We start from the raw sequence: 12,407 nt of genomic DNA, 5'->3' as shown, positions 1-12,407 counted from the left end.
ACAGTTCTATGGTAATGGATAGTCTAGGTCCGGCGACAGGAGAGGTAACCCTATCCTAATCAAAAGGAAGAGAACATTGATGAAGAGCCGCGGTAGAGGTAGGTGACAGGCTGATAATGAATGTGTGCAGCACTACTATAGTATTGGTGAGTAGTGCTATCTACGCAGGGCCATGACATCTCCCTCGGCTACAAAGAAAAGGGTCACGTCCTCGTGACGGGAAGAAATAACACAAAAGAGCAAATGAAAAAGGGCTAAAATAAAAGGAAACTAAACATCGCCGTAGTACCAAAGAGGGTGTGAGCAAGAGGGAACAAAGCTTCAGACTTCGAATCAGGAAAACGAAATCGGAAAGAACCTACGGTTAGAACTAATGAACACAATGTAAAGTCTAATTTCTTTGGCAGGTGGCATCTCTAGCAGGGTCTAACTTTGGAAAAATTGTGACGCAAAACAGTCACTAGCAGCAGAACAAAACTAGGATAACTGATGAGCTATGCCGAACAGAACAAAACGAATGGACAGCGGATCTAATCTATTGGCACAAAATCTTGTTGTGTGCTGGGAAACAATCCTAATCAAAGCACGATGGGGCTAGGAGCTAATTGTTCACTGCCTAAGGCACAGGACCAGGGGTAACAGTTGGGCAGTAGGCACTCGAGAGGTAGCTATGAGCAAAGGCTGAACTTAGAGAACTAACGATATGGGGCACAATTGTTCGTACATAGATAGTCTTACTTGGTGACACTCAGCGGGTAGCAGACAGAGATCAGTGCGGGCGGTACTCATGACGATGGTGGACGACAGCACTTGAATCAAGTTGAGCAGACACTATTAGGCACATGGAAGACAGTACTTTGACGGTAGACACTATAGAAGATGATGGCAGTACAAGATGGTAGACTGGAACAGTGCACTCAGGGTAGTAGGGAACAGACGACATCATAGCAGTACTAGTGTAAGTGCAGTACCAAACGGAATCGGCTATAGTGACAGGGTGGACGGACAACGAAGACATAGCAGAAACATTGATACTCCAGCAACTGGTGGCAATGGCTGGGTAAGACAGATACTTGGTGAGGCTCAGCAGACCACGGAATGGAATCCTGGTGTTCATGTCATCGTACTATAGGTGAGTGATGGTATCCGCATGGTAGGGTGAAACGATGAGACGTAGTGGTAGAACAGCAGAGCCAATGACTCGAAGTCAGGTAGCAGTAGGAATGCCTCACTCACAGGTGACTGGACTGGCGTAGGGAGAAGGCAGATCTTCCACCAACTCAAGAAGCGAATTTTTTCTTCCATCTCGAAGGATGGTGGCCTAGCTCATAAAGAACACGGCAGCGAGACAGTTGATCCACAAGAATCACTGAGAATAATCACGAAGACCGGGCGTAGTTGGGACGCAATACACAACATCCAAGAGACGGTCTCGTACCAGGAATAGTCCACACCATAGTTAGTATACACAAAGTTTGGGGAAACTTCAACCAATCGGCGAGGACCAGCAACCAGATAAGGTTACTAGAAACGAGATGCACCAGACGAGCGCCAATGTCATGAGGACGGGCAGTGCAGACAGATACAGGCGAACGTTTTGTGCACACAGAATGCGCATGCACAAAGTTTCTGGCGTAACGTTTACCTGATACACATGAGGGTAGGAAACGCAACGGTTTGTACCTCAGCGGAATGCAAGCCATAGACCAAGTGTGCACACACACGAACTGTGCTGAACGAGCACGACGTGATAGTCTGTTAGCATGGCTCACGGCTGCACACCACAATCAATGATCTGAGCGGCAGTGGGAGAATTGACTCTCCAGCAATGGGATTTAACGCCAAAAGCGTTAGCGGAAAGAGGACCCAAGCTGTGTTGCACGTACTGATCAGATTCACTACAGAATCCAGCTTCGTGTAACAACGAGATTGATGGGTCATGGAACTATGGTGGGCAGCCTGGTCAGTCAAGGCCAGGTGGCAACAGCCCAGCATAATGCAGCGTAAAATTCATGATATGGCTAAGTGAACTTAGCAGCGGAATACCAAAAACACCACAGAGGGGCACAATTGGCGGAAAGGACGGCGCGTATCAAACTGTAACAAGCCATCAGGCACTTCAGTGAGATACAAATAGGTCTCCCTAGGCTGCAATATCAGCAGCGGCGGCGTGTGCCAGATAGACAACACAAGTAGGCGTAAGAGCAGTGTCATTCGAGACATGTGCAACCACAATGATTACGTACTTTGTCTTTCTGGTACGCGGACCAGAGTGATTTACAACCACAGTATGCAAACCGGCGGAAATGAACGACACAGGGATACGGAAGGCCCACTGGGCGGCGTAGTGTACTCTCGTACCGATAGACAACAACGGCAACAATAACAACATTAATGCAGTCACACTCCCCGCAATGATTCATACGACAAGACTACAACTACCTTCAACCTACATGTACTTCAAAACAGAGCCTGACACCCTGGTAACACGAAAAAGTAACAGCCCAAAGGTGTACTTCACATAGACATCATAGTAGAATGGTACTCATCAGTGACCCGGAACCCGTGATAGAATAGGTGGATAAATCAACAAAACCTCCAAAAATAATAACAAAATGATAACAAAACAATGTTACGTCAACAGCTGGTGCCTGAACTTTCTAGTACGTATTCTTCAATCTAAAGTAAACCCAAGATTCTCAACCTCCGTGAACTCAATAACTACCATTCATTACCTCTGCTCCCCTTCAAAACCCAGTAAACCCGTTACTGCTTGCAAAACAAATACTTCAGACAAACCCTTCCAAAACCTTGAAAAATGAAACCAGCTAACCTCCACTGACAACCAAAAACAAAACTCACAAAATGACGATGGTCTGATCGCGTGCATATATCTCCGTACTCTTACCTGGCCAGCTCCGCTCTCCGTTGATCAGTCGGACGCGAGCTCCCGAGCACCACAGCAGCCTTTCGCCGCTTGTCACGTAGCCGGCTACGCATTTTACAACACAAACCACTCCACGGTCAGATCGGACTTCAATTCCGTCGCCAGCACTCGGCAGCAATACAACGACGGGCAATCAGCGCAACCACTAACCGCGAGCCATCGGAGCCTTTTCTCTCTACTCCGATCTTGGATCCAGTCACGAGACCAGGAACTTCTCCAGTGACGATCCGAACCGCACCAATCGTGCGCACAATCCTTCTCTTGCACCAGGCGGAACCACATCGCCAAAGGCGCATCAGACCAGACGAAGCGTAAACCAGGCGAAACTCAATCGCCACGCGGGACAAAGGACAATTATCAGCGGAAACAGAAACGAAACATGAATAGGACGGAGGTGGCGCCAGGCGCCTGTTGCAGGGCGTATCAGTATCACGAGAGCCATCTCTCAATCACTCAATTATCAAGACAATCAATGCACCACAGGAGCTGTGGACAGCGGACAAAGGCCAACACCAGGGGATAAGCGTAAGTGGTCTGGCGGAATCAAGCGGAAGACCGACGAGGCATGACGCGCATACTCCGTCACACAGCGTAAACGAGCTCGAGCACAGAGCTGGAGGATGGCCATCTCCATCAGACGGAGAGCGCGTAGAGTCAACCTCTTCCCGGAGGAAGTGCTGCAGCGGTGAATGACCCAACGCGCGGGACCCAAACTCGTCGAGTACAACGGAGCACTCACGTAACTCATGAGCGTTTCGTCAACAGCTCCCACAGGAACTACGTAAGTACAAGTACATGTACATCGGCGGAGAAACCGGTGAACCATACCAGCTGAGCTGGTTTGAACACACAACGCGTTAACGGAGTGAGCGCATGCTCAGAGAGTGCGGACTGTACAATCATGTACAACAAGGATCGCGGAGCATCCGGCGAAGAGACGAAACTAATTTTTTTTGCTTTGCGAGCGTAACACAGCTCACAGGCGTAACACAGGCGAACAGATTGACCAGGGCTCCGGAGGCAGGACTGATCACAAAGGCGTAGGCCAACGGAAGCAGCACAGACAGTACCACAACACGTTTGGGAGCGTATGGCTTTGCTGAAACAGCAGAGCGGCGCAACTGACGATCAACACCGAGGAACGTCTCTTTTGCTCAGTCTCTTCAAAGAGGAAACGACTGCGAACGCAGTGGTAACCTGGCGTAAGTATTCTCTTTGTTGCCGTTCGCAACTCGGAGCGCGTGTCTTCAACGGATTTGGCGTACGACTCGTCGATCGACGAGGAATCGTCAGTAGGCACTCACAATCCAAAGAACTCGTGAGGCGGCGTAGATTACAGAGCCTGTGCGGCAGAGCCACAGCGGAGGACGGAACGATGATGGAGAGTGAAAGGGCGTACACCAAGAGTAGGGCGGAGGACCTGGGAAACTAGACCAAGAAGAATCCTGGTCACAGCACCAAGTGTCGTGGCTGGCTGATCGTCCCTACGTGTTAGTTATCCCAAGCCCGTTTGCACAAAGTATATGTGCGCCTCTTGGTAGTTCCACTCAGGCGTACCTCAGACCCAAAGCACAGAGAGAAGTCAGGGTGGCGGAGCCCTCAGGTCCGATAGTAAAGGAACAAAGGAACAGTAAGAAACTACAAAGTCAAAGGCCACACCGGCTCAAGCGGACAAGTCCGCTTGAGCGGTAGCGGAACTCCTATAAAGAAAGTCAAGAAAGCTATAAAAGAGAATAAGACTAATACAAGACTCATACAAGACTAATCGAAGACTCATACAAGACTAATCCAAGACTCATACAAGACTAATCCAAGACTAATCGAAGACTCCTCGATATCTGACTAAGTCAGCGAACTTATACTAGCTGAAATCTATGCGAGCGGCCACGAAGGGAAGGATCGAGCAGGCAGCAGCGAACGACTAGTGAGCTGTGCTAAACTCAGCAAAGAGTAATGTATCTAAGTATTGAAGCTAATGCTAATCATGAATCGGAGCAACTAAGCGGAACAGCAGAACAGCGGACCGGCAACAGAGACAATAGCTGACAGTTCTATGGTAATGGATAGTCTAGGTCCGGCGACAGGAGAGGTAACCCTATCCTAATCAAAAGGAAGAGAACATTGATGAAGAGCCGCGGTAGAGGTAGGTGACAGGCTGATAATGAATGTGTGCAGCACTACTATAGTATTGGTGAGTAGTGCTATCTACGCAGGGCCATGACAGTAATACAAAAGTGCTGTATGCTGAACAAGTACAAAGGTACCATGGACAGATGTCTGTGGTTGTTTGAAGAGTACCGCCACAGGTTTTCTTAACAGTGCCACGGCAGAATTTACACCTGGAAAATTGGCCAACCGGCTAGAAATTCCTACGGGAGTGCATGGAAACTCGTGGCACTCATTTCGCCAATTTGTATGGGTTGTTCATCAAAACATTTTAGCCAGAAAGTAAATCCTATGTAGTGAGATGTGCTGGTGACAAAAATTAAGAGGTATGAATACTTTTTCTGTTCTTGTGTTCAGACCGAGATGAATGCACAGAAGGAACAGCTGATTGTGCAGTTGCAGCAACATGTAATAATACCTTGGGATCTTTTGTCTGCACATGTCCACTTGGATACAATGGGAATGGCCGAGGACCATCAGGTTGCGCTAGTAAGTGACCCTCCTAAATCTGTAGTGTGCAAGGATTGAGGACACATTCGCCGCACTTGCTGCACAGATATTGCCTTGCCAGGACACATTCGCCACACTTGCTGCACAGATATTGCCTTGCCAGGACACATTCGCCACACTTGCTGCACAGATATTGCCTTGCCAGGACACATTCGCCACACTTGCTGCACAGATATTGCCTTGCCAGGACACATTCGCCACACTTGCTGCACAGATATTGCCTTGCCAGGACACATTCGCCACACTTGCTGCACAGATATTGCCTTGCCATGACACATTCGCCACACTTGCTGCACAGATATTGCCTTGCCAGGACACATTCGCCACACTTGCTGCACAGATATTGCCTTCTCGTTAACAATGTGTGCAATGTGCGCGATCAGCCGGCCCGCAGTGTGTGCGTGCACCTAGTCATATTGCTAATCCCTTTCTGTGTATCCCTTGCACTAACAGACGTCGATGAATGCACCACTGGTGTTCACAAGTGTACTGCATCTAATGCAGTTTGCTCTGACACCATGGGTTCTTACACCTGTGCGTGTGCTATTGGATTTACCGGTGACGGCATAAGCAGCTGTGCAAGTAAGTTTCAATGATCCAATTTCATGTTATGGCTGCTGGTCACTGCAAGGGTTGATGCTAACGTTAGCCTAGCCATTGCTGCTGGTTGTTTTCCTGTTGCCATGCAAGTAGTATGGCTATGAACTATTGGACCACACCTTGAGCATGTATTTTTCCAGACATTAATACGTGTTCGTTTATCCATTTTAGATATCGATGAATGTAGCCTTTCAGTCAGTCCCTGCACTTCACCATTTTCAACTTGCTCCGACACCAGTGGAAGCTATCAGTGTAGTTGTGTAGCTGGATATACTGGTGGTGGAACTTCTGCTAGTCCATGTCAAGGTGAGAATTTAAGTTAGTTATACAACTGCTGCATGCTATGTGTAGCAACGCCCGTGGAAATCGACAACTCCCTCAGAAGAAAATAAAATTTTAAGCATTCGTGGCTGCTGCAACATATTTGTCCCATCATGATGGCATCACTTTCAGTTCCTTTTATCCATTAGAACTCGGTTTTGAACATTTTTTTGGTATATTGGTGTGAATCTATAATATACTGGACTGGAATACTGTCTAAGCCTGTAGCTTAGGTGCATTTATCTTCCTTTGTTTCTCCCTTGGATTAGATGTGGATGAATGTTTACAAACTGGAGTGTGTGTCGGCATTATCAACAGTGTATGTATAAACACAGTTGGCTCCTATCAGTGCGTGTGCGGTGCTGGCTTTAAACTCAACGGAGATAGAACGGGATGTGTCGGTAAGGCTGAGGCATGCATTTCATTGATGTTTACTGTTCTAGCTCGCAGTGGCTCTGGGTTTTTTTCTGTCTGTTGTGTGTTTTGTTTTTCCTACTTTCCTTACCTATGAATATACTTTCTGAGATTTTAATTAAAACGTGTCGAATCTTTCATTCTGGTCCTGGCTGGCTGCATTCTGTGTGCACAGATGTGGATGAGTGTCAGAGTGGAGTGCACAATTGCACATCAGTTGAAACCTGTACTAATGCACCAGCTGGAAAGGGATTCACATGTGCTTGCAAGACTGGATATACTGGATCACCTTGCTCAGGTACGTCTAGTTCTGAGGTGCTTTGCTTTGTACCAGTCACACCACTTTCTCTATGGCTATAGCAGTTCTGCTCCTTACACGAAATGCCAACATTTCTAAATGACGATGAATATTACTATTTGTGCAGTGATATTTTAACCCTTTATGTACGGAAAAAATGTACGTAGACTGAATTTGATCTCGACTCTTCTCAAATTCCAAAATTCTCCGGGTCATAACTTTGGTCTCCTTTTGACGATTTTTTCAATATTGTCCTTCATGGAAAGCTCGTCGCAAGAGAAACACAATGTGCCCATACTTGCCACCAAGAAGGTCAAAACTCCAGCGCTACAGCCCAGCGTCTTAGCTCCAACGCCAATATTCCGACAGAAATCGTCTTGTATCAGCCATTTCGCTCTCCTTGCTTGTAACAACTAGTGTCACTTCAAAAAATTCACAAACTGCCACGAGTCCGCTTGCCATGTTGAACGTGTTTCTACGTCACTGCATGTCCAGAATGATGGGGAAATCCCTCATTCAAATCTGCACACGCGGCTATTGAGCGACATTTGCCGTGATTCGACTTTCAAGCTTCGTAACTCTGGACCTGCACATCAGAGCGCTTCAGCGATTGTTTCAATGGACAGCTGGCAGTTTTTTCTTCGACCTACATATTTTAGTTTCTGGAAATAACTAAAAAGAAAAAGAAATGACTGAGTTACGATCGATTGAAATTTTGAAAATTTCGATCCCAGGGGATCGAAAGTTGTACAGTCCGTACACAAAGGGTTAATAAGCGGCACGGAGACAATAACTTTATTATAGCAATAAAAAATTTCTAGAGACATTCATCAGGGAAATACGTCTCAATAATGAAATCTAACAAAAAGTACACACACACACACACATCCACGTGCGTACTCCTTACACTTTACCCTCTCATAGTCTCACATTGTTATTAGTTCTCACCTCCTCATCAATTTATATTCTCTTCGTCCACCCATGTTATTTGTTCACACTTCTCTAGTCTTTCCTACTTCTCCTTCTTTTCTCCTATTTTTCTTTCACCTAGTGCATTTCGTACTCTTCCATGTATATATTGTTCTTTATTGCTAGATTTCATCATTGAGACTTATTTCCCTGATGACAGTCTCATTTTTCTCTCTCTCTCTCTCTCACTTGCATGATCTGTAATTTATGGGCAGACTGACCAGGTAGAGACCAGGTCCTTTTGGCCTGCTTTGATGATGCTGCGGGTGCTACGGGGTAGCATTTTTTGTGGACACTCAGTCATGCTGCTAGTGTGTTGTTTCTGCGTTCTTGTTCAGATATTGATGAATGCTCCTCCACTGCATCACCATGTCATATGGCTGAAATGTGTCAGAACACTGATGGCTCTTTTACATGCCAATGCTCGTCTGGCACACAAACATCTCTGCCTACATGCAATAGTAAGAGATTCGGCTAAGTGCATGGCTTGTTTTTAAAGTGCTTATCTGTATCTCTCCATGTGTGTCCATGCTACTGGTCTATGATGGCCAGCAGCCTTTTGCTTAAAGGGTCTCTTTAAACATGCAAATGGATTTCCTTAACCCAACCGAGGCTCAAACCTGGGACCATTATACTGGTCATGCTCCTTCAGTTGGTGTTTCCTATGCCTGTCTTTTTCTTTAGTTCCGGATAAACTGCAACCTGCCACCATAAGCACCACTGCAAGCCGAAGAATTGACATTCTAATCCCCGGTGTCGCGGCCAACAGCATCAATGGTGATAACAGTTTGAGTCTTTACCAGTAAGTTGCTACATACGTATGAAGTTGGCTGCTTCGCTCATATTGGCTAGCTGCCCACCTTGAATTTTGCAGGTATGCATGTTGTTTAGATCTCTAGTTTGAGGTGAATTTTACCATACGTTTTGCAATTGGAAATCACCCTGTGTGCTTTTGAAGGAATACACGACCTAATGGGTATTCTCTTGAAATTTTGCTCACAGGATTAGTATTCAACGGACACAATACCTTGGAATTAATGTAACAGAGGCTGCTGAATTAAGAACACTGGTCCTCCAGCCCAACCAATGGCTCAATCCAGTGATGTTCAGGATTGGTGGTCTCTTCCCAGCATCGCAGTACATAATCACAGTATCTGCTCGGAATAATCGTGGCTTGAGCCTTCCAAGTAATGGAGTAACTAGCACAACATTAGAAGAAGGTAAATTTCATTCTTTTCTAATTGTCCGGAAACTCCAACGCAGCCATTTACACATTTAGGAAAATTCACTTCACAGCTCCTAAAATGGTCTCTTCACTGCGATTCAAATTCAAATTTACATTACACAAAGTTTTCGGGCCTGGTTGGGAGGTGAAGTTTCCCAAATGTGTAAATTTTAGTGGTGAAACGAATGTCAAAACCTACTAGTCGAATATTCTTCAGCTTAACGAACGAATGAACGAGTATTCTTTTGGTAACACAGATGACATCACATGCCCTCCTCTCAGTCATTTGATGGATATTGTCAATACTAATATATTATTAGGTATGACAAACGGTAGTGCCACGTAAAATATACTGCCACATAAGGCTACTTCGAAGTTCATAAATGTTATGTGCAACATTGGCAGTCCAGTATGGACATACATGTGCGAACATGCAGTACAAAGTCACCGGCAGGCTGTACGCACTGCACTGTACCGTGTTCGGCATGCATGTATGTACAGGCACTGCATTCGAAGTGACGTAACGAATACTCGAATGTGACTTAACGAATATTCGAATGTGACAAACCGAACGAATGTTCGAATATTCGAATATTCGTTTCACCACTAGTACTAAATTTCATTCGTTTGAGTATATTTCTAAGAGCTCACCATTAACCATCTGAATGAAAATCCAAGTGTCTCCACCATGCCTTTCTGATTCCATTGTGTTTGTCTTCAGCCTGCTGTTAATTGAATCTTAATAAATATGTCCTCTTTGCAATTCTCATTTTTCCCAGCTCCCTTGGCGCCAACTGCTCCGACAGTGACTGTTAACAGTGCCACGCAGTTGCGTGTCACGATTGCTGCACTTACAGCTAATCGGCAACTTGGAGTAATTCAACAATACAGGTGTGTTGTGTTGAGTAAACAGCTTGTTCATAGCTAGAATTGGTCTCACTGCTGATGTTGTTGTTCGCCTTTCTCACTACTTGTAACAGTCCAACAATAAGCAGCAGTAGCATTTGACAGAGAGTGTGGAACATTTAGTGGCGTGACATCTTCACCAAACAGAACTGATCATCAAATGCAGTAGTTTTGTGTGCACATGTATCTTGATTGTAGTTCCTCAATATATTATTCTCCTTTGCAAGTATCTACAATACATGCAACATCTATAAGGTTTGTGTGTTTTTCTGTATGATTGTAGCATTGAATACTCAACGGTAGAACAAAGCCAGGAACTCGTTACTCCAGTGGTGACAAGTATCAATGTCACAGGCAGTGGGGATCATGTTGTCAGCGGCCTTACTGCTGCTACAAAGTACCAAATACGTGTCCGTGCTTTCAACACCCTAGCTGGACTGTTCAGCACTTCAGATTCTGCCACCACCAGCAATGCAGGTATGCATGCATTAACTGTGTGCATGTTGAGTGGGTGGGAGCAAATACATACAGTCAAACTGATTTAGGACGAACACTGATAAGGCAAACTTTCCTTTAGTACGAACTAGGGCCAATCCTATGCTTGGCCAGGCATCATATCAAGTCAAAATTATTCGTTTACAACGAACTCTGCTTGGCGAACTTTCCTGAAGCGTGATTTAAAAAAAATCATCGCGTAGTACGAACTTTCGATTAATGTGTGTGGGCACTAGCTGTAGTTTTTTGTTTGATAGTCTAGGCCTCTTGTACCGGCAAACGGAATTGACAGCATGTTACAAGGTGGAGGCAAGCTGTCATGAATTCATTGCACATTGGACCTGTTGCTTGCTTATGCTGTGAATAAACGGTTTACATGTGCCATAGCATTCACCTTCACATACTAGTAAATACTATCCATACGATATGCATAACAATTTTCTAAGACGAACAAACTTGCTCAGTCCCTTGAAGTTCGTCTGTACATACATTCATGCATGCATGTATATGGACATTCACGAATTCTGCTGTGTTGCTGTAGTGTTTGCATAATTATAGACTGTTATGTTCACATTGGCGTCTTTTGCTGTTTTTACCATTATCCATTTCCATATAATAGTGTGTGTACATGCACACCACTGATATTGTTTATAGGCCGCATCATAATAATTATTATGATGGACCTTTCCTGATCTCTGGAATTGGGTTGTTGTTTGCAATTTAGCAAGGTGCTAAACTACAACCACTGTAACTGTTTCATTAAGAATAAAGCTGACGATTCAATTTCCTGCATATGGTCTCTTCTGCAGCACCTGGGCAACTTGCCGCTCCTAGCCTACTCTCAGTCGTTTCGACGAATGCTAGTATTTCAATCTTGCCATTGGCATTGTCGCTCCGCAATGGGAGAATTACTGAATACCGGTGAGAGTCGTCGTGATTTTGTTTTGCCCTCAGTAGAAGAATGAGTACAGTATATCGTCTTGATGCATGGCTGTGTGTTTTGCCTGTTAAAACACTGCACCGTATGTCTTGTGTATATCAATACCTACATTTTTGATTGGAATGCTGGGAATGCTGCAACGGCTGTGAACAATGTGCCTTTATTGGTCGTTATAGCTAACGCTGTGTAGACCTCTCCCGCCTATGAGGTTGAGCACGTTCTCCCTACCTTTCCACGCCAAGATTGAATATCCGCAGTGGCTTGGTCTTGATCTTTAGGCTCATCGAGATGGCAGAGAAAGGCATCATTCTCCTTCCTGAAAAGCAAAGACGAAAATGACACACTAAACAGGAAAACCTTTGGCCTGAAGTCCCGAAGGTGCCAACCACATGTCAAGGAGATAAAGGATTTCGACCATGACCGGCTTGGAATGCTTGAGAAAATAGAAAATGTACTCCCACCTGATACCCCCCTCCCCAATATGATATTCGATTAATTGTGCCTGATGATCGCGTAAGGGTGAAACCCCATTAGCAATAAAACTGTGTTCTACCTTTAATAATACTTGCACCAAATTAGTATGTATCCAATGTGAAGTGGGTCAGCAGTCAGCACC

At 45.3% G+C, this 12,407-nt stretch overlaps 1 protein-coding gene across 1 annotated transcript in view; it reads left to right on the top strand.

The window, feature by feature from the left end:
- The window catches only part of LOC135809326 (uncharacterized), a 79,550-nt gene that overhangs the window by 44,773 nt on the left and 22,370 nt on the right, over positions 1–12,407 (top strand). Inside the window, exons 57-67 of the mRNA XM_065322659.1 lie at positions 5,471–5,602; positions 6,077–6,205; positions 6,395–6,529; positions 6,814–6,945; positions 7,134–7,256; positions 8,564–8,686; positions 8,910–9,027; positions 9,228–9,445; positions 10,230–10,341; positions 10,640–10,833; positions 11,661–11,772. Of these exons, the coding sequence (XP_065178731.1) occupies positions 5,471–5,602; positions 6,077–6,205; positions 6,395–6,529; positions 6,814–6,945; positions 7,134–7,256; positions 8,564–8,686; positions 8,910–9,027; positions 9,228–9,445; positions 10,230–10,341; positions 10,640–10,833; positions 11,661–11,772 (1,528 nt within the window). The remainder of the gene's footprint in view (positions 1–5,470; positions 5,603–6,076; positions 6,206–6,394; positions 6,530–6,813; positions 6,946–7,133; positions 7,257–8,563; positions 8,687–8,909; positions 9,028–9,227; positions 9,446–10,229; positions 10,342–10,639; positions 10,834–11,660; positions 11,773–12,407) is intronic.

This window comes from Sycon ciliatum, chromosome 2 (genome assembly GCF_964019385.1).
Source record: "Sycon ciliatum chromosome 2, ocSycCili1.1, whole genome shotgun sequence".
Taxonomy (NCBI): Eukaryota; Metazoa; Porifera; class Calcarea; order Leucosolenida; family Sycettidae; genus Sycon; species Sycon ciliatum.
Note: the sequence above shows the minus strand (reverse complement) of the source record. Positions and strands in the feature narration are given on the sequence as shown.